General features: G+C 41.0%; 3 protein-coding genes across 6 annotated transcripts in view; 1 reads left to right on the top strand and 2 right to left on the bottom strand.

Annotated features, from left to right (window-relative positions):
* Nucleotides 1-2,134, bottom strand: part of NVL (nuclear VCP like) — a 40,371-nt gene extending 38,237 nt beyond the window's left edge. For both annotated transcript variants that reach the window (XM_058020079.1, XM_058020080.1), the window contains exon 1: nucleotides 2,055-2,134. In XM_058020079.1, the coding sequence (XP_057876062.1) occupies nucleotides 2,055-2,111 (57 nt within the window). In that variant the 5' untranslated portion in view covers nucleotides 2,112-2,134. The remainder of the gene's footprint in view (nucleotides 1-2,054) is intronic.
* A 70-nt stretch (nucleotides 2,135-2,204) lies between these two features.
* The window catches only part of CNIH4 (cornichon family AMPA receptor auxiliary protein 4), a 25,933-nt gene continuing 3,984 nt past the window's right edge, over nucleotides 2,205-24,153 (top strand). The window contains exons 1-5 of one of the 3 annotated variants that reach the window (XM_058021596.1): nucleotides 2,212-2,308; nucleotides 3,950-4,018; nucleotides 4,798-4,910; nucleotides 7,093-7,233; nucleotides 7,794-8,849. In XM_058021596.1, coding sequence (XP_057877579.1) covers nucleotides 2,240-2,308; nucleotides 3,950-4,018; nucleotides 4,798-4,910; nucleotides 7,093-7,233; nucleotides 7,794-7,821 — 420 coding nt within the window. In that variant the 5' untranslated portion in view covers nucleotides 2,212-2,239 and the 3' untranslated portion in view covers nucleotides 7,822-8,849. Of the gene's footprint in view, nucleotides 2,309-3,949; nucleotides 4,019-4,797; nucleotides 4,911-7,092; nucleotides 7,383-7,793; nucleotides 8,850-24,153 lie in introns of those variants that run through there. The other 2 variants (XM_058021595.1, XM_058021597.1) reach the window with 2 other exon arrangements.
* The window catches only part of WDR26 (WD repeat domain 26), a 27,891-nt gene continuing 19,346 nt past the window's right edge, over nucleotides 15,609-24,153 (bottom strand). Inside the window, exons 9-14 of the mRNA XM_058021594.1 lie at nucleotides 23,171-23,290; nucleotides 22,287-22,432; nucleotides 21,739-21,817; nucleotides 21,031-21,160; nucleotides 18,183-18,368; nucleotides 15,609-16,751 (exon numbers count right to left, since the gene is read on the bottom strand). Coding sequence (XP_057877577.1) covers nucleotides 16,726-16,751; nucleotides 18,183-18,368; nucleotides 21,031-21,160; nucleotides 21,739-21,817; nucleotides 22,287-22,432; nucleotides 23,171-23,290 — 687 coding nt within the window. The 3' untranslated portion in view covers nucleotides 15,609-16,725. The remainder of the gene's footprint in view (nucleotides 16,752-18,182; nucleotides 18,369-21,030; nucleotides 21,161-21,738; nucleotides 21,818-22,286; nucleotides 22,433-23,170; nucleotides 23,291-24,153) is intronic.

Genomic DNA, 24,153 nt, shown 5'->3' with positions numbered 1-24,153 from the left:
CCACAGCAGCTCGACCAAATATGCCTATTTTAAATTCTGCCGTCCTTAAAAGTTGAAATGAGAATCAGACTCAGCTTTTCACTGCCTTGCAACACACCAGACAGTATTTCCCAATGAGCTGAGAAATGTTGATTAAAGCACAGATTCCTGGGGAAAGGCAGCATCCTACACTTGGGGGCTTCTGCTGGGTCAATTCTGTTGCTTTTATTTGGCAAGAAAGCTGATTTTGTAGCCCACACACCATCTTACTGTGTTGGTTCCTCTCAGTTATCCTCCTTTTGGTTTAGATCTCCTGCCCCAAAAGTGAATCCACCTCTATGAATCAGCAGGGATACTCTCATAAGAACAATCTGAATCTTTACAAGACATTTCAGATAATAAAGTAAATTCTCTCAAGCCTTTTTATTGCTCTGACAGCAGCTAATCCAACCCTTTTCAAACCCCAAATATGAAAGTGTGAGAAAATGTCCTAAATTTCATGTACAACTGTACTCCACTTGCTTTCTTCCCCCACTCTCCAAATCAGCAGCAAGAACTTTTGACACCATAAAGATGGATTCCTTCTTGAATAAGAGGAAGAAAATATAGAATCATCCTAAAAGGTCTGGTATCACAAGTATGACAGCAAGGAGGATTTCAAACCCTCATTTAAGTTAATAACTCCATAGAAAACAATCAAATTGAACACATATTTAGCTTTTAAAATGATGCTGCACTTCAGATCACCCACTGGCAGCTCCTGCCCTGCAGGAAACATCAAGGCTACCACAAACCCAGCTGGCTTTTCCACTCTGGAATACTCAAGACACACTCAATGTGATCTTGTGAATTAAACCAAGCAGTCACTGCCTCATTTTAAGGTATTAGAAGTGGAGTACATTTATACAGAGGCTCAGAAACCTGGAGTTCAAGGTGCAAAGTCATTACAAACTATCATAAGATGTGACACAGCACTTGAAGGAATCACAGTTTGCCCTGTTGTTCCCACATGTATTTGGGAAATAATCCCATTCTGCCCTTTTCTCAGCTGTTCAATAAAATCCCTGAACATGTTCCCAAACACAAACAGCATTTCCCAGTGTCACAGAACTGCAGAATCATTTAGGTTGGAAAATTTCTCTGAGATCATCAGTCCAATCCATGAATGATCACCATCCTCCAGTCCTTCCTTAAACACCTCCAGGGATGTGACTCCATCACCTCCTGGGCAGCCTATTCCAATGTCTAATCACCCTTTCAGTGAAATTCTTTCTAAGGTTCAAATATATATATAAACACATACATATTTACATACAGATACCTATATACCACATATATATATTTATATTTATACATGTGGTATATAGGTATATAAATAAATATATATATATTTACATGCAGGTACCTATATACCACATGTATATATATATGTGTGTATATATATATATATATATGTGTGTGTGTGTGTATTTATACATGTGGTATACAGGTATGTGCATGTAAATGTATAAATAAAAATATATAAAATAAATATATATAATAATAAATAGAATATATATTACATATATATGTGCATATATATACACCTATATATCTACATATATATACATAGGCATATATACATACAGACACGCACCGTGTGTATATATACACATACACATAAATATAAATATAAATATAAATATAAATATAAATATAAATATAAATATAAATATAAATATAAATATACTTTGACTATATCTCTTTTGCCCTCTTCATTTCACATGCGAGGCAGCAGCAGCCAGCCTCAACACCAAACGTGGTAAAGAGGGCAGAGAAATGACACGGAAAAAAAAAGACTTTACAGAAAATTTAAATCAGTAAAATAAACCAATGGACCTTTCTGAAGCCTTTTTAAGGCCTTTCTAAAGCCCTCAGAGGCAGGGCCGGGGTTTGGTGCTCTCCTAGCACTGAGCGGGCCGGATGCTCACGGCCCTCAGCGAAAGGAGGATACACAAGACCCCACGCCGGCTGCCGGTGCCGGTGGTACCGGGGGTGCCGGGGGTGTCCGGGGTGCCCCGGAGGACAGGCGGTACCTGCTTGATGCGCTGTTTCAGCCGGGGATCGGAGACGCGGCCGGGCCGGTACCGCATGGCGGCCACCCCGCCGGAGAACGAACTCCATTTCCCAGCGTGCCTCACTGCGCGGGCCCGCCCGGGCGAGGCGGTGCCTACGGCGGCCGGGAGGGCCCGAGCGCGGCGGGCGCGGCGGCGGCGGCGGGATGGAGTCGGTGGTCTTCATCTTTTCGCTGATCGACTGCTGCGCCCTCATCTTCCTCTCCGTCTACTTCGTATCCTGCTCCTGCGGCGAGCGCGACGTGGGCAGCGAGCGGCACCGGGCCGGGCCGGGCCCGCTGAGGCGGCGGGGGGCTGAGGGCGGCGGGGCGGGGCTGGCGCGGGCTCGGCTGCCGGGCCGGGCTCGCTCCGCGGGGCCGCGGCTGCTGAGGGGACACGGGAGGGGCTGATGAGGGGACACGGGGGGGCTGAGGGGACACGAAAGGGGCTGAAGGGACACGGGCGAGGCTGAAGGGACACGGGAGGGGCTGAGGGGGCACGGGAGGGGCTGATGAGGGGACACGGGAGGGGCTGAGGGGACACGGGGGGGGCTGAGGGGACACGGAGGGGGCTGAAGGGACATGAGAGGGGCTGATGAGGGGACACAGAGGGGGCTGAAGGGACACGGGAGGGGCTGAGGGGACACGAGAGGGGCTGAGGGGACACGAGAGGGGCTGAGGGGACACGGGAGGGGCTGAGGGGGCACGGGCACAGGTGAGGGAGCTGCGCGGGCCTGGAAGCGCGGCCAGCGGGGTTTTCAATGCTGTGCTGCTCTGTGTGCTCCGAGCTGCGTTTCAATGTTCTTTTGTTAGGGGTTGGTCCGCACATATTCACCTTTTTCCTTTGCTTTTCTCAATAAACGAGAACTGGCTTTCTTTTTTCTTTTTTTTTTTCAGTCCCGACGGGATTTTTCAGGGACTGCCCAGTTCTTCTAACAAAACCAATAAAAAAAAAATTCCTCCTAGAAGGATAAGTTGTTGAAAAATGAACAGACTTTACCCATTTTTTAGGAATAGGAAAAAGATGTCTTAGTGTTCATTTCCTTGGAGAAAAGAACCGTGAGCTCTACATGAGCATGGTGAGGGCCATATGTGCATCCTAAGCCTTTTTTAAGAGGACTTTTCTGTCTGAAATATTCATATTTCAGTCTGAAAGTTCACTCAGTAATGAAAGTTACCTCTTATTTCCTAGCAAAGCATTAATTAATTCAATATTGTTGTAAATGTTAGGGGGGAAAAAGTACATTCACTGCTTAAAACTGCACAGTTGCATGAGGAGAGTTTAAAACTGCATTAGCAGCTTCTCCTGCCCATTAAGTTTTGGGTTCAAGGGTTGTAGTAACAATTTTGATACTAAAAGTATCAAACAGCATTTGCCAGTGCCACAGAACTGCAGGATCATTTGATTATATTATATTGTTTATATTATATTATATTGTTTGATTATACAGTTTTACAAGACTTGTAGTAACAGTTTTGATACTAAAAGTACTGTTTGGTTATACAATTGTACAAGAGTTAGAGTAACAATTTTGATACTAAAAATACTGTTTGATTATACAATTGTATTAACAATTTTGATACTGCAAGTTTGCCTGCCTGGTCTATTTAAGGGCTGAACTGAACTTTAGCACTTGTGCAACAGTTGCCCTTGGGAATACATAATAAAATCACTTGGCCTGATGATAAAATATAGCCAAACCTTCTATCTAAAATAGGAGTGAGTTGTGACTAATTGAAAAATGCCTTTGACAGAGGCATTTTTCAGAGCAAGGCAGTGGATGCTGAGAGCAGAGGGTTGTCCCCAGTTTATTGGATAAAATGAAATCTTTGTGTATTCTGAATTACCATAATGTGTTTCCTTATCCTGAACCTCAGATAATCACGCTATCAGATCTGGAATGTGACTACATCAATGCTAGATCATGCTGCTCCAAGCTCAATAAAGTAAATTGCTCTTCTTTGCATTTGCTGTGGTTTGAGAAAACCACATCCTTCCCCTGAGCTTTGTAAATAACTGGGGTGTGATGGGTACCTTGACTGGCAGTATTTTGCATGTGTCTCTTATTTCAGCCTGCTTGTCTCTTTTTCTTTTTCCTGGATGTCCATCTTTCAGTAAATTCCATTGCCAAAGTACATTTTAAATGAATCTGCCTAAAACTCTTAGCATTAAATCACTGTGGCCTACCCATGTGTGTATTCACTTTGATTTAAAAGTATTTTTTTCTTAATGTGATAGAGAATGGTACAGGATCCTGTAAAGCCAAGAATGTGGAATTGCCCTGGGCTGACCCAGTTTAATGATGCCAGTTTTTATATTGATCCCCTTTCTTATCTGTTCCAGGCCTGGGGCTGTTGGTGCAGGTTTTAATTATCTGAATCCCCAAACCCATTCCTCTCTGCAGTGATTTCACATGAGCTCTTTCTGCTTTCTCAGTTGAATCCTTGAGTAGAATAGCTGCGTTCAGACTGTGCTGCTCTCCAGGAATGTTGGTGATGCTGGGAAAAAGCTCTGTTGCAATATCTCAGGCTTGATTTCTGCTCACTTGTGTGGAACCTTTCTGAAGGTTTTCATTTGTCTACACTGTGATGGAACCCATGCCTCTGCTGCCAGCTGTTCAGATTTTATAATCAGACTGCAATCCCAAATAGATTTTGGGGATCTTTTTCATCAAGGAATTTACAGTTGTGCTGTAACTCTTTCCTCTCTCCCCTTTTTTTTGCAGTGGGTGGTGCCTGAGGTGATTGGCCATGCTGTTGTCACTGTGTTAATGCTCATTTCATTGCACTGGTTCATCTTTCTCCTCAACCTGCCAGTGGCCACGTGGAATATATACAGGTGAGTGCTGAATGGTTTGTGGGGCTTCTTTGTTGCTAGTTGAGCTTTAAGTGTAGCACAAAGATGAACAATATGTCATGCTGAGATGTTTCAGTTGCTAACAGTCTTCACTGATCAAACTGACACAAGTTCTTGTGATAAGAAACCCAACAGGGTCAAGGACATGAAACTTTTGGCCTTTGCTTGCATTCTCTTTAGTGCCCAGAAATCTCCATTTGTGGGTCATTCCCAAACTGACAGGAAATGATAGCAGATTAATTGGGATTATGAAATAGTACTGAAACCAGAGTTAATAATGTTTTCATGCCATTCCTGATATGTTGTAAAACCATGGGCTGTGGTGTTGTCCCCTGCACCCTCCTTCATTTACTGACTTGTGCCTTCCCCTCACCTGCACTGCTTTTGGCCCCCCATCCTGCAGGTTTGCATTTGGCAGCTTGGAATGGAAGGAACCTTCCATGTGAGAATATTTGCAGCCTTTCACCCTAGCACAGCTGTCAGTGTTCCTGCTCTTTGTCCACTGGGCTGCCACCCCTGGAAATGGCTTAGTTACCATGGGCGTTTCCATGTGGCAGCACTGGGACTGTCACTGGGACTGTCACTTCAGACCATGTTCCTTTTCTCTGAAAAATCTCTTTTCATATCATTTGGTGTGTGGAGAACTGACCCTTCACAGGGGTTTAGCTGATGGAAACTGGATGTGGATTTGTCACAAATCCTCTGCAGTCACTGTACTGAGGGAAGAGCCCCATGTTAAATGTGCAGGTATGGAAAGCTGGCTGTAACTCTGGTTTGCCTGAACCTGCCAGGGCTAGCTCTGCAGGGATGGGTTGAGTTGCTGGTAGAATCAAACAAAAAGTTTCACAGCTCTTATTAAAACAAAATTGAGGATCTCTGTACTGATGACCTGGTTGGACAAATGTGAGATATTAAATAGCTGTGCTATTTAAAGTTTGATAAATATCACCCTTGTTTCTTGCAGAACTGCCAGCAAAGCCTCCAAATGTTTCTAAGCTGGAGAAACATGAGACAATATAGCTTTATGTTTAATAAATAAATGTTGCCTAAACACACACACAGGGCGTGGTTTGGCCTGGTTTTGTTTGCCCCTCTCTGTGTACAGCTCTGACCTGTAGTGACCAATATTTGGTTTGGGATCTGCTGGCAGGTTTAGGGTTTGATGTTTCATTTAGAAAAGGCTGAGATGCCACAGACAGAATGCATTTTCTTTGAAGCTGTCAAAATTTCTTGTGTTGGTTACCACCTTGCTGCTTCATACTGTGTACTTTATTAATTTTTAAAGTAGGCACTTCTTGCTTTCCCTTTTAAAACTGGTTAGAGAGTTAAATTCCTGCATGGAAACAATCTGATTCCAGGAAGGTGGAGCCTGTATAACATCTGAGTGAAGTTGTAGCCTGAGCTCAGCTGGAGTGAGAATTCATGTGCTCCCTTGAGGAATTCTAGTGACAAGAGCACATGCTGCTGGCTCACTCGTCACAGGACACAAACATTTGGTTTCATGCTTCCTTGGCTTACATTCCCCTTGGCTTCACTCAGCTTTTGTGCTCACGTGGGCTCAGACAGCAGAACTCAACATGTTCAGCTCTGCCCAGCTCACCCTGCCAGCCTCTGTCTGTGCTGGGGTGTCTCAGGGTGGCTGGGACAGAGCAGCAGTCACAGCACAGGGCCTTGGCCTGTGACCACTGGAGTTTGTCATTTTCTCTGTGAGGTTTTTTGCTAAATAAATGACTGATTCTTAGTTAAATTAGATTCTTTTCCAGTCCCTTCATTTAATGCATCTTTCCAGTGTGGGTGGGCGTTTTCCCCATGACAACAACTAACTGTGAACAGCAATTAAAATGAGCTGGAATTGGCTGTTACCTGGAATCTCTCACTTATACTTGGGAAGCTGGGCTGGTGTTTTCAGTACTTCTTGTTCTCTTGTTATTTGTGGGTTGTACTGGCAGAGATAGCTGCAATATCCAGAACTCCCTTGCCTTGAATTGTGAAACAGCTCTTCAGATGAAAGTCCTTTCTTGGCAAGCTTTCCCCTGCCTCTTGCCCTGACACTCTCTAACGTTTCTTGGGTTTTGTTGTGGGCTTTTTTTTCCTAATGTTTTTGTTTGTTTTTGTTTGTTTGGCTTTTGTTTTGGTTTTTTTTTTTTTATTCTTTAACTTTCAGGTACATTATGGTGCCAAGTGGAAACATGGGAGTGTTTGATCCCACAGAGATCCATAACCGAGGACAGCTGAAATCACACATGAAAGAAGCCATGATTAAGCTGGGCTTTCATCTGCTCTGTTTCTTCATGTACCTTTACAGGTTAGTTTCAAAAATTGCTCCCAAGCAACAAAGGGATTGTCTGCCAGCTATTTTTATCTCCTCTGTTCCACTGGTGTAATTGCTGGTATTCATGTCTTAGCTTTTTGCATCCTGCTAAGCCTTGCTAATACATTTTGACAGCTATCTCTGGGCTCACTATGTGCCTTTATTCATTCTGATCAAACACTGTTTGGAAACTCAGGCTATTCCTTAAAATCAAAACCATAAGTGCTACATAAAGAGCTTCATGCTTTCAGCACCTACAGTCAGTGGCCTGTTCAGGAAGGAAATACTCCTGAGCACCAAGTTTATTTTACCAGTTCTGTTTTTAAAAAATGAAGTTGATCTGGCTGAGTTGCAGAGAGATGTGTTGTGTGATAAGGCTGCTTACTCCAGGGTGGCAGAGCAGCATTGCTTCTGCAGCCTTGTCTCCATGAGCACAGCACACGGCAGGGCTGGCTTCACTTTCTATTTCAGGTTCTCTCAGTGCCACTGAGAGCTGCTCCTGCTTGCACAAGCTTCAGTAATCCACTGGTGTCATGTTTTCTGTTTTGTCACAGTATGATTCTGGCTTTGATAAATGATTGAGAAGTTGAAAGAACCATTAGCTGCCAAATGGGGTCATCACTCCAGGGACTGGTGGTGGAGCCACAGACACCTCCCGAACACACCTAGATCAGTGTCGTCATGCAGTATATTTTTCCTCTTTGAACAAGAAATATTTTTCTGTATTTTTAACATAAAATATTTTCAAAAGGCATTGGATCTGTGTAGCAGTTGTTTTTGTTCCTTTACAAGCCAAACTTGTGGAGCTGCTGCTTCTGTAAGATGAAATCCTTGCTTACAGAAGCGACCTCATAGGAATTGAATGGTGATAAGGGAAACTCGTATTGATGGTTGTTCCAGAGCACATTCAAGTGCAGCAATGATATCTGATTCTTGCTGAGAGCTGTCAGGATGAGACTTTGCCTGCCAAGCTGTCCTATCAGAGCCTAATTTGAAGGAGCACTTGGAACAGATTTCAAAGTGGAACAGGAGCACAGCTTGCATCTTTGTGTTGGTATTCTTTCCAGACAAAAATCAATGGAATAAAAGTGATATTTTCCTCCCTTTCCCCACTCTGCTGCAGCAATCTATATGAAGTCTTGCATTTGGATGGATTAAGATCTCTTTGGTGGATATGACACTTGTGTGTAAGAGTGCAGATAAACATGATTAATACTTGCTTTTTCCCTTCAACTCCTATTTTGTCATTGAAGTGCATCATGGACATCCAGATAAAGTTAAGATCATATTGCACTGGGGTGGAGTTGGTTACAGAGCAAAAGACAATCTGCAGTTGCTACTCCCTGAAGCTGCTGTTTGCACAGCCAGTGGGGTGAAACAAGTCTGTGTAGCTCAGGGAAATGGTCTGGTAACCCATAACCCCACTCACTCACTCCAGTTCTGATGTGACTCTGCTTCAGTGATACCAGCAAGTTCTCTTTGCATTAGTGACAAGTGGATGAACCCGAGTTTGTACCCTCACTGTCCAATAACTGTCTTCAAGTTTTTTATATGTGCTTGCAAACAGTCTCTTGGAACAAACACAACAATTAAAACACTTTAAAAATACACTTCTGTAATTACATCTGGAAATTTATGAGCTTTTTTAACTACTTGGGGTTTCAGTGTACAGCTGAAGTCAAATTGTTTTCAGGGCTAGCCATGAAAAGGCATCACTGATGCTTTATTGCTGGAGATAACCTTGTGTTCAGTGTTTGTTCTAGGAGAAGTTTGGCTTTAAATTTCTGATGGATGGAATCCAAGTTAAGCTGTGTTAAAGATGAATGATGAAAATTATGCTCATTAAAGAAATAACTAAGGAAACAGCTGCCCCAGCTGGAGGACACTGACAGCACAACATCAAACTACAGAAAGTACTGCCCTGTAAAGCCAAAACTCTGACAGGAGGTAGGTCTGGAGAAAGGAGAGCAAATAAAACTTCAGAAGAGTAGAAAGTAACTTTTTTAGCAGATTGAATTACTTTGTTTGTGTGTGAAAAAACCTACTACACATCTTTTGGGTGTTGGAAGAAAGGGCCTAAGTCAGGTCCTTGCTGTGCTGCTGACAATAGATACAGTTCACTAAACCTGTTTCACACTGAGGAACATGAGCATTACCCTCATTTAATTGTAAGTCCATTACTCAATCCAGCAGCTTGGTATCTTATTCTAAAAACCTGATGAGTAAGTTCTGTGTTCATTTATATCCAAGAGCTTATTATAAGGCTTGTAAAAACCTCAGCAGCAGGTTTCAGAGACTGCAATTCTGCTGAATAATTACACTGGTAATGTTGAAGCCTTCTTACTGTACAGGGTCAGTGCCTGCTTCAAAAGAGATCTTCAGAAAAAATGCATTTGTAATAGCTGAAAACATTATTAATTAGCTAGAAATGGGGATACTGCTGTTATGTCACTCCTGGGAGACCCAGAGAGCACAGAAATTTTGATAGTGGTAAGAAAAAAAAACACAATTCCGTATTTTTCAGCAGAGAACAGGGTAATTTAAACCCAAGCTTACCATACAGAATTCAAGACAATAAGAAAGTTGAGATGGATTTTTTTAAAAAAATTCATCTGACTATCACTATAAATACAGATTCCTTCCTATTCACTCAGACTCTTTCCCTTTGGACTCAAGGTATTCAGGTATAACTTGGTGAGGCACCATTAGCTATGATTGATAGAAAACTCCTGATCAGTGAAAATAAATCAGTCCTGTAGGGATTCCAACTTTTAACTGATGTAACATCACCATGAGTCCTTTTCCTCACCCACAATCTACAGCCCGACCAGCTTGCAAAGATGAGCACCTTGCATCACTTTTCAGAGAGATTACAGAACACAGGGAAGAATTCTGCATTTGGGGGTTAGTTAAAATGTGTAGAATTGCATGTTTATAATCATTAGTTACAGACTGTTGGTTATTGAACCTGTTCTTTAAATACACTTGCCTCCTCAATCTAGTAAATGACTGGTTTGATTTTCCAAAGTGGTTCTGTATTATGGAACATTGTAAATCAGTGGTCTGAGCAGCAATCCTAAGAACAATTCCACATGCAGGTTAACAATCAACCAGAAACCCTGATAAGCCCAAAAAGGCAAATCTTTATCAGTTCAGGAATGTCAGAGATTTATTCCAATTCCTTCTTCTCACAAGAAGCTCTCTAGGATTTTGTTGTACAAGTGCCAAAAGACCATTTATGCCTTTAAGTGTAGGGTGTGATGGACAGTGGAGGCAGCAGCAGGACAATCTGGGCTGAGTATTATGAACCAGTTATCAGTGCATTCACCACCACAGCTCTGGCAGGAACAGGCATACAAACCCTTCAGAGCATTATAGTTCTTTAAAAGTGAGGAGACAACTGGCACTGCCACCCTTCTGGGATGAGGTGACAGCCCTGGCACATGTGAGGCACACAGGGAACAGGGACAAGGTGTAAGGAAGGGCTCTTCTCAGGCAGAATCTTGATTTAAGCTGATAAAGAAATGCACATCTACTCTCAGGTTCATTGTGGGATTTCTTTGAAATAATCTGAATTATTTTAAAAAGCAAACAAAAAAACACATTAAAAAACCAAAACAGATTTTAAAATAACCCCAAAAAAAATTAAATCCCAAACCCACAGGATTTAATTTTACACATGCTGAAAAGTCCCAGGCCCACAGAACTCATACACCTGTTTCCCTTGCTCTCTTCTGAGCCGTTGAAGGCAGACAGGACTGCAGATGAAGCCCAGCTTTTTTGGCTGGGTTTGTCAGTAACTCCCTTCATCTGCTGTGTGAATAATTTATGGCTGAAGTGGGTCTGCAACCCAAGAACCTTCCTGCAAATGCCAGCAGCCAAGGGAAGCAGCACAAAGGAGGACATGCAGAGGAATGAGGCACATCCCTGCTCTTGGCAGCTGCATTTAAGCCATAATTACCTGTGTGCTGCCTACACTGTAAGGGAGAGAACAAAGTTAATACAAAGGTGCTACCAGAGGGAGTGAAGACTTCTAATCAATAAGTTAAAAGAATTCAAAAATTGGATGCAAATCAGCAAAAGGTTTGAGTTTTGAAAAGCTACAGGGAGTGGAAATTAGGCACAACTTTTTACCACAACATAAGCTAGAGCTGAATAAAAATGCAGGACAAAGATGATGTTCTGGTTTAAGGCACAGGGAGAAGAGACAAGGTGGAGGGAACACAAAGGCAGGAGATCCAAGTACTTCAGCAGCACCTCTTACTATGAAGTACCAAAAACCCCATAAAACTCAGCTCACCTACAGCAAGCACAGTGAGGTACTGAAGGAGGCTGCAGCGTTAAGGAGTGATGGATTTCACAGAGCCTCAGTGAGAGAAGCACAGCCTGGGACAGGGGCAGGCCGAGTGCCAAAGCACAGCACAAACACAAGGGTGAGGGGCACGAGAGGCACACAGCAGAGCCTGGACAGCACTGAGTGACCCAGCTGCAGCTACACTGCACAAATTCATTTTCCTAGCAAGGAAGTGAAATAATATGGAAGAAATCTACAATTATTGATCAGGAAATTAACATCCAAGTCAGTCATATAAGTGAAGTTAGGGAAACTAAGAACTATTCATTCCAGTTATTTATTGTTTATTGAATTGAAAGAAAGGGAATACAAACATTTCTGTTAAGTGCTGTGCACCGACATGGAAAAAGTGTATTTTTTTTTTTAAAAATCCTAATAAAAACAAATCAGAAGTTAATGTAGTTCCAATTGAACAATTTTTAAAGATATGTTTAAAATACTACACATTTATAAAATAAAAAAGTTAAAACGGTGTTCTGTAAATAATTAGTAAAACAAGTGAAAATAAATACGAGACCCAAAGTTCTTATGTTTTTAATGAATATAGCAAAGAAATTTTTAACTACTTAATAATATCTGAGAGTAACAAAAATCCAGAAAGTTTAAGAACGCAATCCTTTGAAACATTTAATATCAGTCCATAGCAAATAGTCATTACATACCAAAAGCTCTAAGTGTTAACTAGTTCCACCACAACTCCATATAAATCTTGACAATTTAGAAATCTTGAGATCAACAATAAAGTTCTTTTCTTGATCTCTACAGCTTGGTTTGTAAGTACATACATGCTTTGAGGATCCATTTTGTCCCATATGTTTTCAAGGAGCCAATAACTTTTTCCATCTGTGCCTAAAAATGTTAAGTTTCAAATCTAGCACATATACCCTAAGAATGCAAAATGTTTTATGAAAAAAAAAGATGGGGCACAATGAATTTCAAATTTATAAAAATATACTGATATTAACCAAAACCTTCTGGTCAAAGGACACTTCACATACACATGACTTAAAGTATGCAATAAAACATGACAAGTACCTAGAACATTTGGTTCTCTGTCTGTTTGTGGAACACATGCACACACACACTCACACCAGATGGGAGGAACACTCTCACAGATGTTTGACTGAATCCAGATTATCTGGATGAATAGACAGAAAACTTGGCTACAGTTTATTTCAACTAGAGGCAGCTACTGCAGCAGTAGTTCAACACTGCACACTTCAATTAAGTCCACCCTGTTTAAAAAAAGTGTCATAGTTAATGATTTTGCTTTCTAGACATCGTTAAAAAGTAGCAGTTTTCAAAAATCAAGTATGGCAGCTGAAAATGGACTCAAGCCAATGTGGAAAAGACAGGAGGAGGGCAAAAGGAGGATTAGCCATTTATGGGATGGGTGTTCCTCTTAATAGTCGTCTCAAAAAGAAATTAGATACAAGTGTATTTTGTAGCTAAAAATATGGACAAACTATTGAAAGTGCATTTTTCCTCCTCCCCCTTGAGTTACAGTAGTTTATTTGTTGGTCAGTAAATCCTGCTTTTTATGCCCATTCTTTTTCTCTACCTCCCTCCCCATTTGGATCTACAACATATCCCCTCGAGCTACAGCTAATTGTACAAGTCCTGGCTTCCTGCTAAGGAAACTTCCAGAACTGATTTTGGGTGGGAGTATCACTTAGCAGTGTAAAAATACACAACTAGACACCAACTCCCAACAGCAGACAGTTTTATTAAACATTACCTGGTTGAAGCCAAGTTGAGAAGTAACTGGCAAGATCTGGGCAGATTTCTAGCTTGCATCTTTGCTCCAATCATAAAGAGAAGTTAACTTTAAAGTTGGAGAACTTCAGAAAAGACAGAGGGAATTTAAAAACAAAGGTGTCATTTCCCCCACTTCCCTCCCCTCCAAAACATGAACAGAGCTACCATTTTCCCTTTTGTGTTCCATTGTGCCTTGAAAATTACTTACCTGAACAGCTACAGAACATTCAGATAATAAAATGCTTCAGCATTTCTTTTTGAGATCTGCCTTGATAATAACCTGGGGCTACTGTGAATATTTGAAGCCAACAGGTGACCAGAGAAAGTTACAAAATGAGTATACACAGTATTTTCTTCTCTAAAACCATGGGCCTGCTGACTGGAAATACAGTAATTTATTGTGGGTGTGCACTTGTTGCAGCCTTACACTCCAGCCTATGAACATTTTTAAGCACATGGAAATCAGTGTGTTGCAAATGAGCAAACTAATTTGGGCTTTCCCCCTCCCCACCCCACCCCAGTCTCATTTTATTGTCTGTGCACAAAAAGTATTGGTACTTTTCAATCCACATAGTGTTGGAAATAATTTAGGTTGGTCTTTCATCTCCAGGTTGGGATGGTCCTCATTGCTACATCTCTAATGGCAGCTGCTGTGGGACTGAGTAGTGTGGCAAAATGAAGATGCATCTCCCCTTTCTGTCCTGCCTGCCAGCAGGCTGGCACTGAGACACTCTGGAAGCAGTGCCACCTGCTTGGAGCTTTCCATGCCATGGCTGCACCAGGACACCAAGGGAGAGAGGTCCCACACGTGCTGCTCCCTAACTCAGCTTCTAAACACCTCAGAGGGACAGTCCAAGGCCAGAAGAGAGGGGCAGTGTTTTTGCAGAGTCCGACATTTGAATTCCTAACTGCACTGCTGTGGAAAGCAGGCCTCAGCCCACACCTTCCCCCAGCTGCAGCAGGGAAGGGATCTCACCCTGGTCAGTTATGGCCACCACACTGGAAATGCCTGAAGTGCAAATAAAACTTGAAATCTACACTTGAGATTTGATACAGCCTTCACCTCCTGCCTCAAGTTCCCACTTTATTTCCATGAGTATGTAGTGACAGACCACTGCAGGAGATATTAACAGACATCAAAATCATTCTTCTCCTTACTCTCCCTAAACAATGTTTGGTTTGAAAACCTAAGTTCCAGAGTAAGACAATACTAGAGTAACTTCCAAAGATTCACATGCTGGCATTGCTTATGAATTGTACCATGTTTTGAACATGAAAAACATTTTACAATTTACTGTTTACAATTTAGGTAATTAATTTTTCCTTAAACCCCAAGGTTTAGCTTACTCAAATTCGACCACGGGAACTTGTCTGTTTTCCTGTAACATTAAGGCCACAGGCCTGACTCATCTTGCACTTTTTGAACTAGGAAGGGAAATAAAGAGCTTCCTCCAGAACTGATTAAAGGAAGAAGGAACTGATGCACAATCTTAAGTTTACACATGTATTTTCAGTGCTGTGAAACAGTAATTGCTATCAAAGCATTCACCTTAGTTTTAAGGCTGAACATTTAAGTTCCTACCTGGTTTTGGAGGTATTACAAGACTCATATGTCAGATTTGGGGCTGGTTTCAACCACAGTATCAGAATCTTAACTCATGCTTAAGTTTGCACACAAGGCAAGACAAACACACCACTGGATGGCTGGAATCTATAAGAAAAAAAGAAAGTCTAACCTGCTAACCTTTGTTTTTCTGGGAAACACCACACTCCCACTCAGAGTGGCTACACCTCTCTTCCCAGGAATCCCAGCAAACCTTCCCCCACCCTTCTTCCACACGTGACTAATAAGGACACTAAATCATTATCTCAGGAAAGGGTGAAGTCCACACTTTATCTCACAGGACTGGAGGCATGCCCTTCCCTGCTCCTTCTTTACTTTGCAGCAGTACCAACACTACCTTTCCACCCAAGGTGGCAAAAGGGAATCCAGTGCCATCCCATAATGGATTTGTGTGTAGTGCAGAAGCACAGAGATGCCAGGCCATCTGTTTATGTCAAAAAGAATAAATATTTAAACTATAAATGTTTGCTTTCTCTTAATATGGGACATTAGTGGAACTACTCCTAGATGTGTCAAGATGTTCACAGCACCAGCTTGCAACAAGGTCCCGGAGAGGCATTTAAATCTGCAAACTTAAAAGTATATTCTCAACAACAAAATCTGTCCACCCCTGTTTATCAAATAAAGAAAAAATTTCCATCATAATACAAGTGTTTAATTATGATTTGTACGTAAATTACTTATACAAAGTGTTGACTTTGTGAAGAAAGGACTCTTTCAACACATTCTTCCCTCAAAGTGTAGTCTACCTTTTACACCAGCATTGTTGCATATATTTCTGTAATTAAAAACACCAAAAGACCTCTTCTTGTTTCAGCTCTTAGACTGGTGGTGCAGTCTGAATGCTTTTTTCTCCTAGCTAATACAGCTTAACTGGTAAGATGGACAGTGAATTCCTCCATCTGAAACAAGCTTTACTGCCTACACAAATCTCCTTCCAACCACTGCTTCTGATTGGGTCTCAGGCCACTCCAGAAAAGCATCAGTGATACCGTGTTTCATGACACTTCTTGCATTGTTTTAATTCCAAATGTATACAAATGAAGTCATTTTAATCCTATAAATAATTTATTTTTAAAAAATTGTGCTGTTAACCCCTTTGCAGGGCAACGAGCTATGTGAAAAGTACAAAACTTTTTGTCAAATGTGATACTGAGAGTGCTTTTGACATAGTTCATTGGTTTATCCTCTCAATTGATAGATATACTGCGCAACGGGCAAGGCTAGAATCCATGAACCAAGCTGCAAAGATCTCAAGCTAAGTAAGGCGGAGAGAGACTTGAGAAACAAGAGAAGGAAATACTTTCCTATCCAATGTATACTCTTCAGACTAAAGCACTCTTTCTATCAAGCCTTCTAAACTGTTAAATAAAGTGTTCCAAACAAGCATTTAAACTTCATTACACAGAAGAGCAACAAGAACAGTAGCCTGCCAGACAAAAAGGCAGGAGGGAAAAATATATATACTGAGTTCAATGGTTAGCCTGAATGTAGCACAGTTCTTCACAACCGATGGGGGGGTAATTTCAACACGGTGTCCAACAAAGTTCTAAAGACGTGCTTCATCTCGACTGGTTACTATGAAGCAAAGGTGGTAAATGTTTGGCCCCAACTGGGCTTCAGAAATGGTTCTTTTCTCATGACGAGCATGTCTGTCCAGCTATCAATCATGTTTGTTTGCACCAAATCCCAAGCCATTTAAAATACGACTAATTAAGTTAAACTGAAGTCGTCTGCTCCAAATTCGCCATCAACTATCCATGCTACTGCATTCCTCTGAGCAAAAACAAAAACACAGAGAGAGAGAGAAAGAAATCACAGCTTGAAGATCTTAGCAACAGTTCATATTTCTATCATAAGGTAATTAATACATTTATTTACATAAATTTTAACTGAACATGCACTAGTTAATGGATCTTATACTGCAGCTAAATTCCACGCTTAAAATCACTTATTTTAGATAAAATTATTCACAACAATCTAGAAATTATTTTAGCATGTTAGGTGTGGGTACTCAAAAAGCATCTGGTCCAAAAAGACATAACACACATTCACATACAAATTCATGGGGACTGTGCTAAGGACAGAGGTATTACAGGTATTACTCTGTGCACCTACACCTCTTGTGAAAGCACTGCTGTGAGAAATCCATTTGTGGTTGGTTTGGTTTTGATGGCACTTACTGGTTCATTTTCTGGAGGAACTAAGAAAGAGTGAGCAAGCAGCTCACTGGAGAAAACCAAACAACAAAGCCATGAGTAAAAGCAGCTGGAGGACAGGCTCTGACTCCTTATGGGGGCACTCCAGGTCTTACACATTAGCCAGGCTGGTCCACCTAGTCCAAGACTAGAAGCACATGTATCAAAGCACTGGAGCAGGGAGAAGAGGTAATTCTAATTCTAAATTCTAAATCCTAACATCCTTCCAACTTTCAGCCATTTTTACCTAAGGGACATTCTGAACTAGAGGTGTTTACTTATCTACCAGCACTTAATGGATTTCTCTTTGATTACTTTGCCCAGGTTCCCCTTGGTGTCACATCCATGAGGCTCTGTGGCAATAGGATATAATATATATAATTTTAATGTATCCTGTAAATTCTTACTGCAAGGTTGAATACATAATGACAGAAGCATATAAAGTGCACAACTGCCCAGTAGTCACCTCCTTAACAATCTGGGGGAGGCAAGAAGGGCTGGGAACACCTGGGTGCATTTTGGCAGCAAAAAAAATGAGCACTCTCTCTCTCTCTTTCCCCTGGACACATGTGGTTACTGATGGTTAGTAAAGATACAATTTCGTACAGGTTCTCTAGGGTAAAACTTTACACTCTGTCTAAATTCTGTTGTAAATTCCTTTTGTAACCATTCCAATACCATTACTCAATTTGCAGTGTGGTTAGAATGCACTGTTTAAATTTTAATAACATTGTATATTACTCAACCTAAGCATTGAAAGCAAGGTTTTTATGGATAAATAAGTTAATATAATCTGCATAAATAAGTTAACATAATTCTAGGCTCTTAGTGACACCACAGGGCCATGTTTTCTCAGTTTTCTACAGGGCCATGTCAGAACAATGTTGGAAACACCCGCCGGACACAAAACTAGTAACTCAGATAAAAACCACCAGTCACACACTAGAAAAAAACCAAACAAAGCAGTGACTAATTTTTCAGCCAGGCTTTTTTTCTTTGTGTTTTTTACCTTCAATATCCTGGTTGTCTACGAAAGGCGCTGGTCCCCATATCCTGACGGTGCCGTCGTCGGAGGCGCTGGCCATCATGGCCGGGAGCTGGGGGTTCCAGCTGACGCAGTTCACCGTGCGCGTGTGCCCCGTCAGCTCGGCGATGGGCAGCTCGCTGCGCTTGTGCCAGATGTACACCTTGTGATCTGGGCCAAACACAGGGACAGCAGCCTGAGCAGCGCTGCTCTGCACACACCCAGCACCACTTTCACACCTCCCATTAAAACTCCAGTCTCTCGTGGGGAATGGCACTAACAAAATTTTGCTTTTAAAAGTGATCAGAAGAACGCAGGTGTCACAGACACGTTTTATGAAAAATCCTTTCCTTAAGATTTTTTTCTCCTGAGAAGCTGAGAGGCCTCAGAAACAAAATGTAAACAGTAACTACTTGTTGCATTCCACAGCAGCAGATAAACCTGTAATTGGTCTCATGTAGTTGTTTCTAATTAATGGCCAATCACAGCCCAGCTGTCTCGGACTCTGGTCAGTCACAAGATTTTATTATCATTCCATTCCTTTCAAGCCTTCTGATGAAATCCTTTCTTCTATTCTTTTAGTATAGTTTTAATATAATATATATCATAAAATAATAAATCAGCCTTCTGAAACAGAGTCAGATCCATCTCTTCCCTCATCCTGGGACCCCTGTGAACACCACCACACACAGGCAAAACTCTTCCATTAACACTTGCAACTCTACTACACTCTGAAGGAAAATGTTGGAATGTAAATAAGTCAATACAAGGGTACTGACTTATGCAAATAAGTCAATACAAGGGTAAAAAGAGAAACTAAACTACTCTACAACTCCATACCTGTAATTAAAATCTTATTCAAAAGGAAGACTTGCAGATTTTTTTGTTCTCCCCCTCAAATAATTGTATTTGCAAATTAGTAAATGCATTATAAAGTCATGAGTACTAAGAATATTTATAACTACCTCCTGTTGATGAGTACCAGATAAGATCACAACTCTGTAGTTTATGAAAAACATCTTAATACTAAAAACCTGTAACACTCCAAAGAAAGTGCAAACAGAGCAGATGAGGGAGTACTAAAGCTTAATGGCTCAAACTGTGAGCTATTACTATCTTTGACACCCAATCACTGTGTGGTATTTAAAGACATCAATTTGTACATATTGAAGCAGATGCAAACAAACCCTGCACATCCTATTTTGTGATGGGAAGCTTTTAATTACTTCTAGCAACATGGTAGAAATAGAATAGGGAACTGGTTAGACCCTCTACTGCGCTGTTTAAAGAAGAGTCATTCTTTATAACCAAACATATTTAAGAATAAATGGGGGGTAGGGAAAAGGAGGTGGGATAATCCCAGCTGTAGACCAGCAGCCTGTAACAAGTCTGTGGGTTTACCTGTCTAGAACTGTCTGTGGAATATTCCAAACAGAGCTACTGGACAAGTGTGTATTGCTAGTATTACACAAGAGCTTAGTATTGGGGTCTGGCAACCAAATGAAATTATTTTGATCTATCTGAAAGGCTTTCACATAGATGCCACTGAAGGCTCAGCAAACAAACCAATCTTCCTCTGTTCCTCCTCCCAGCCCCTTATAAAACAAACTTGCTCTCTGACCTTGCTGCTAGGAAAGCCTCAAGGCTTTTTCCTACATGGTAACTCCCTTGCCCTGTGCTGAACCAGCTCACTTGAGGTACCACCTTCACATGGGCTTGTGTTTGCTTGTCTTTTAAAAATAGTCTCGGTACCCACATTTGCACAAAGGTGACAGCTTCAGACAGTTCAAACCTAAGAACCCATCAGGTCCTTACCTCCAGTTTCAATTACAGTGGTTTTTAAACAATGAAAGTCAACAAACTGGTGTACAAAAATGACTAGTACACTGCAGTGTCCACACCTGCACAGGGTTATGGCTAAATCCTGAACTTTCAGGCACTAGGGTCTCAAACAAAGAAGCCTGTCCAGCCATGGAAAAAGGTTCACACTGGATTGGAGGACTGGAGGTGCTGTCCTTCAGTCATATTCCACTGGATATAGTCAGAGAGTGAAACTTGATTTTATTTTAGATATATTTCATATTTTCCAAAAACAGAGTAGGAAATGCCTTGGCCAACCTTGTTTCCTAAGAACTGTGAGTTACACATTAGTCACAGTAATTTGTTTACATATTGCAAGTGTAATTCCTGGCCCTACATAAGCTTGAATTCAAAGTGACCTCCATGGCAGGTGATGGCACCACACCAGTGACAAAACCAAACCAATTCATCACATAAGCTTTTAACAATTTCTACTCTTGCCACAGACAGCTGAATAAAAACATACTTCAAAGCCTTTAATCACCAAGAAACTCTAGCAGACTACGTCAACAACTGCCTAATTTGAGACTACTCTGTCTGTAATTAAAATGATTCTATGGAAATTAAAATAACCTTACCACACCTGTATCTCCAACAGGCAAATGAAGCTGTTATTCCCCAGAAGTACATTTTATTCAAACCAGAAGTCTAAATATCACACCACAAAAAAAAAAAAAATCTTCAAGAACACCCCACCCACTTCTAATTAAAACTGTGCAGATGCTTTTGCTGTAGAGGAGGAACACAAAAGAGTCATTAATGTGTTCTACCTCTGCCATCCTCTCAGAAGATTCTGTCTGCCAGCCCACAATTACTTCTTGAAGTATGCCACAATCCCAGCAAGCCTCAAATTTATTTCATGAGCCACTTGGTTTGCTTTTATAATGTTGTTGTTAGCAACTGTCATCTATAAGATGAAGGAATAGGAAGGATACAGTGTTCCAGTTTTCTGCACAAAGGAGAATGGTGTTACCTTCACTGCCACTCGCAATGAAATCTTCATTATGACCTCCGAAACACGAGTGAATTGTGTAAAATCCTTGTGTAACACCTTGATACTTTCTCACTAAAACTCTGTCTTGTAAGTCCCATAAGTGAACTCCCTGGAAATAAGAAATTTAAAGAATGTTATTTTATCATTAAGTATTATTAATAGCATTCTTCTGAACAATGAAAAAGAATTAGCCATGGAAGTGCACTACTTTAGAGCCAACTTTGATACTGATAGTGGGTGAAAAGAATAAAGATGTATCAAATTACTAAATTAAAGTTTCACTGTAGGTCCCTTCCACTCTGAAAGCTTTATTTTTAGCCAAGGTTTCAAAAGCAGAAATAGATAAATAAAATCTGTGTCCCAGACATGTTAAGTGCCACAGTTCTTGCTGTACCTGGCTTCTCAATGCAACAGCCAGATAATAACATTCAATTGTACATATTTCCCAATATGAAACTCTTGACTATAAATCAGTAAAAAAAAAAAAAAAAAAAATCAAGTCTCAAGAATAAGATTGCCTTTTTGTCAGAGAATTAATTCCATGCTGTATTTATGAATATTAAAGCCTTCATATTACACAATATACAACTAGTTAATATCAAACATTCCAACTCACAAAAATATTTAAAAACAGATAGCAGTTGCAAGCAGATTTATTTCCATTTCCTTTCAACATGCCCAACTCACCTGAGTTGCTACATTTAACAAAGCTAAACGGCCATTTTTTGAAATAGTAAACGACATAATAGGGTGATCCTCTTGTACTCTGAAATGATAACACATGAGAGTCAAGATAAGCAGATGATAATGCAACACCAAGACAACAGGCACGCCCTCTCTCTGCAGTATGATCAGGGAAAAACAGTTCCCAATCTGAAATAAGGTATGACTCTAGAAACCAGCATACGCCAGGTCTGCAATACTTGTTTATGTTAGGCCAAAAGGGACTCCAGACCTCAACTCCTAAATTCAAGACAGATTCTACCAAAATATGTCAGGAATTGAGAGGACTACAAGTTCTTGTGATGACAGAAATGCCAAAACATCCACCAGAAACCTACTCCAGTGCTCAGGAAGTTATTTCTAATATTTGATCAAATGCTGCCTGCTGAAACTTGCTCACTAATTCTTGTTCCATCTTTTAACACTGAGAACATTTAACAACTTGTTTCCCATCCTGTCCCCCACAATGCCACTAGGAAGAGGAATTCAGAACCAAGAAGAGAGGCAGTTACATGTTCCTGTCTGTGAGATCCTCAAAGTTGTAGCCCCGAATTCGCTGGTGTGTGTCCGACGCTAGAACAGTTTTCCCATCACTCAAGCACCAAAGGCATTGTACTCTCACCCCTTCCCAGGAGTCAAGGAGATTACCATCTAAATCCTGAGCAGAAGGGAAAAAAAAAACCAACAAACATTCAACCATTAGTCTCAGGATTTTGAGGAGCTGTGACATAAATAAAAATGTTTTTCCCTTTCTAGTCAGACAATGGCTACAGAAAGCAACCTTACCCTTCACAAGGTAGGACCTAATGAATTAGGAGTTGGTTCTCTTAACCGAGAGCTTTTGTAGGAATCCACTCTGGAGAGCAGAGAATCCCTTCTGTCACTTACTTTCTCATGCCACGTGCACCCCATCACTGAGCTGACCTTCACAGAGAGGTCTGCATACTAAATTATTAATATTATTCTGGGAACCAGTTGAAAAAACAATCAAGAACGTGGTGAAACTGTGGACCACCACCCCAAACCAGCTCTAGTCAAGTAATCAGGGTTTCACATCTATTTTCACTAAGCCAAGACTGCATGCAAAAACTAAGAAAAGTGTAGTCAAAATTCTGTGGAATAAAAACACTTGTGGGCAAGACTGCTTTTTACTAATGTTTTTTTCTGAAGCAGCTAAGAAAAAAAATCCAGATCACAAATCCTCCTTGAGGCAGGTCAAAGACGCTCAAACCCTTCAAACTGCTCCATACAGAAGTGCTGCTGAAATATCTGCATTAATCTTTGAATTGCAAAGGATCAGAACCTTTAGTGTACACATCTACAAAACCCAAAAAAGCATTGACCAAGCTTTTAATTCCTTGCTTTGCTTTCCAAGGGACAGCTGCAGAGCACTTACACACTGGTAGAACTGTCCACGCTGCCCTCCCGTTACAAAGCGCTTCCCATCAGGATTCCAGGCCACACTTGTTAAACTGTCCTCATGAGACTGGCTCATCTTTGTCCTCAGCTCCCCAGTCTGGAAAACAAACAAAGGCAGCAGGGCCTTACACCAGAACCCTTTCTCAAAAAGGCACTGGTAATTTTATCTGACAAGAATAGCTTGGAGGTGGATAAATTTATTAAAAAGCAAGACATACTTATGAATAATGCAATGGAAAGGCAGAACTACTTTAGCATATCCAGTGAATTTGGACTTGATTTGGGACAATTTCTTTTGTCTCTCAAATCAAGAGAGATGGAATAGTTGGTGTGTCAGACAGCTAAAAGATTTTGAGTGGAATGAAAGAAATCATAGGAACAAGCCAAGAGAATGACAAGCACTGTCAAATGAAAAAAACCCAAAACACTGAAAGAAAGGAGGCAGGGAGAAACTAGAAGAAAACAGGTGACAAAATATATTTTAGTAAGAAGTTATGAATATCACAGTAGTTAGAATGTTTTCCTCCTTGAGCTGAAGCTCTTCATGCCAAAATTTAGCTTTCATGCCTATAAAGCCACTGTTTCACAAGACAGAACACCAATGAGTGGCACTGTCAGCAGTGCTCCTCACTGAGCCAATTTAGTCAATTAAACAGAAGAAAAGTGTTCCAAGGGTGAAGAAAGGCAACGTTTTTGTTTTAGGGAACTGTATTAGTTCAGAGTCCAAGGCAGCACAAGGAAGTCTATACAGCTCTCAGCTGAGGCAAGGGAAGCTTTTATATCAACTCAAGTGCCCATAAAATTCAACAGCAGAAACTGATTTTCAAATTCATGGAGGGAATGGCAAAATGCCCAAGTGCCTGATGGAAAAATGAAGTTCTGAAATCCTAAATTGAAGCCTCTTTCACTGACATCACTGGGAAGGTTACATGAAGCAGAACAGTTTGCATCTTTTACTTT

This window comes from Melospiza georgiana, chromosome 3, assembly GCF_028018845.1.
Source record: "Melospiza georgiana isolate bMelGeo1 chromosome 3, bMelGeo1.pri, whole genome shotgun sequence".
NCBI classification, from domain to species: domain Eukaryota; kingdom Metazoa; phylum Chordata; class Aves; order Passeriformes; family Passerellidae; genus Melospiza; species Melospiza georgiana.
Note: the sequence above shows the minus strand (reverse complement) of the source record. Positions and strands in the feature narration are given on the sequence as shown.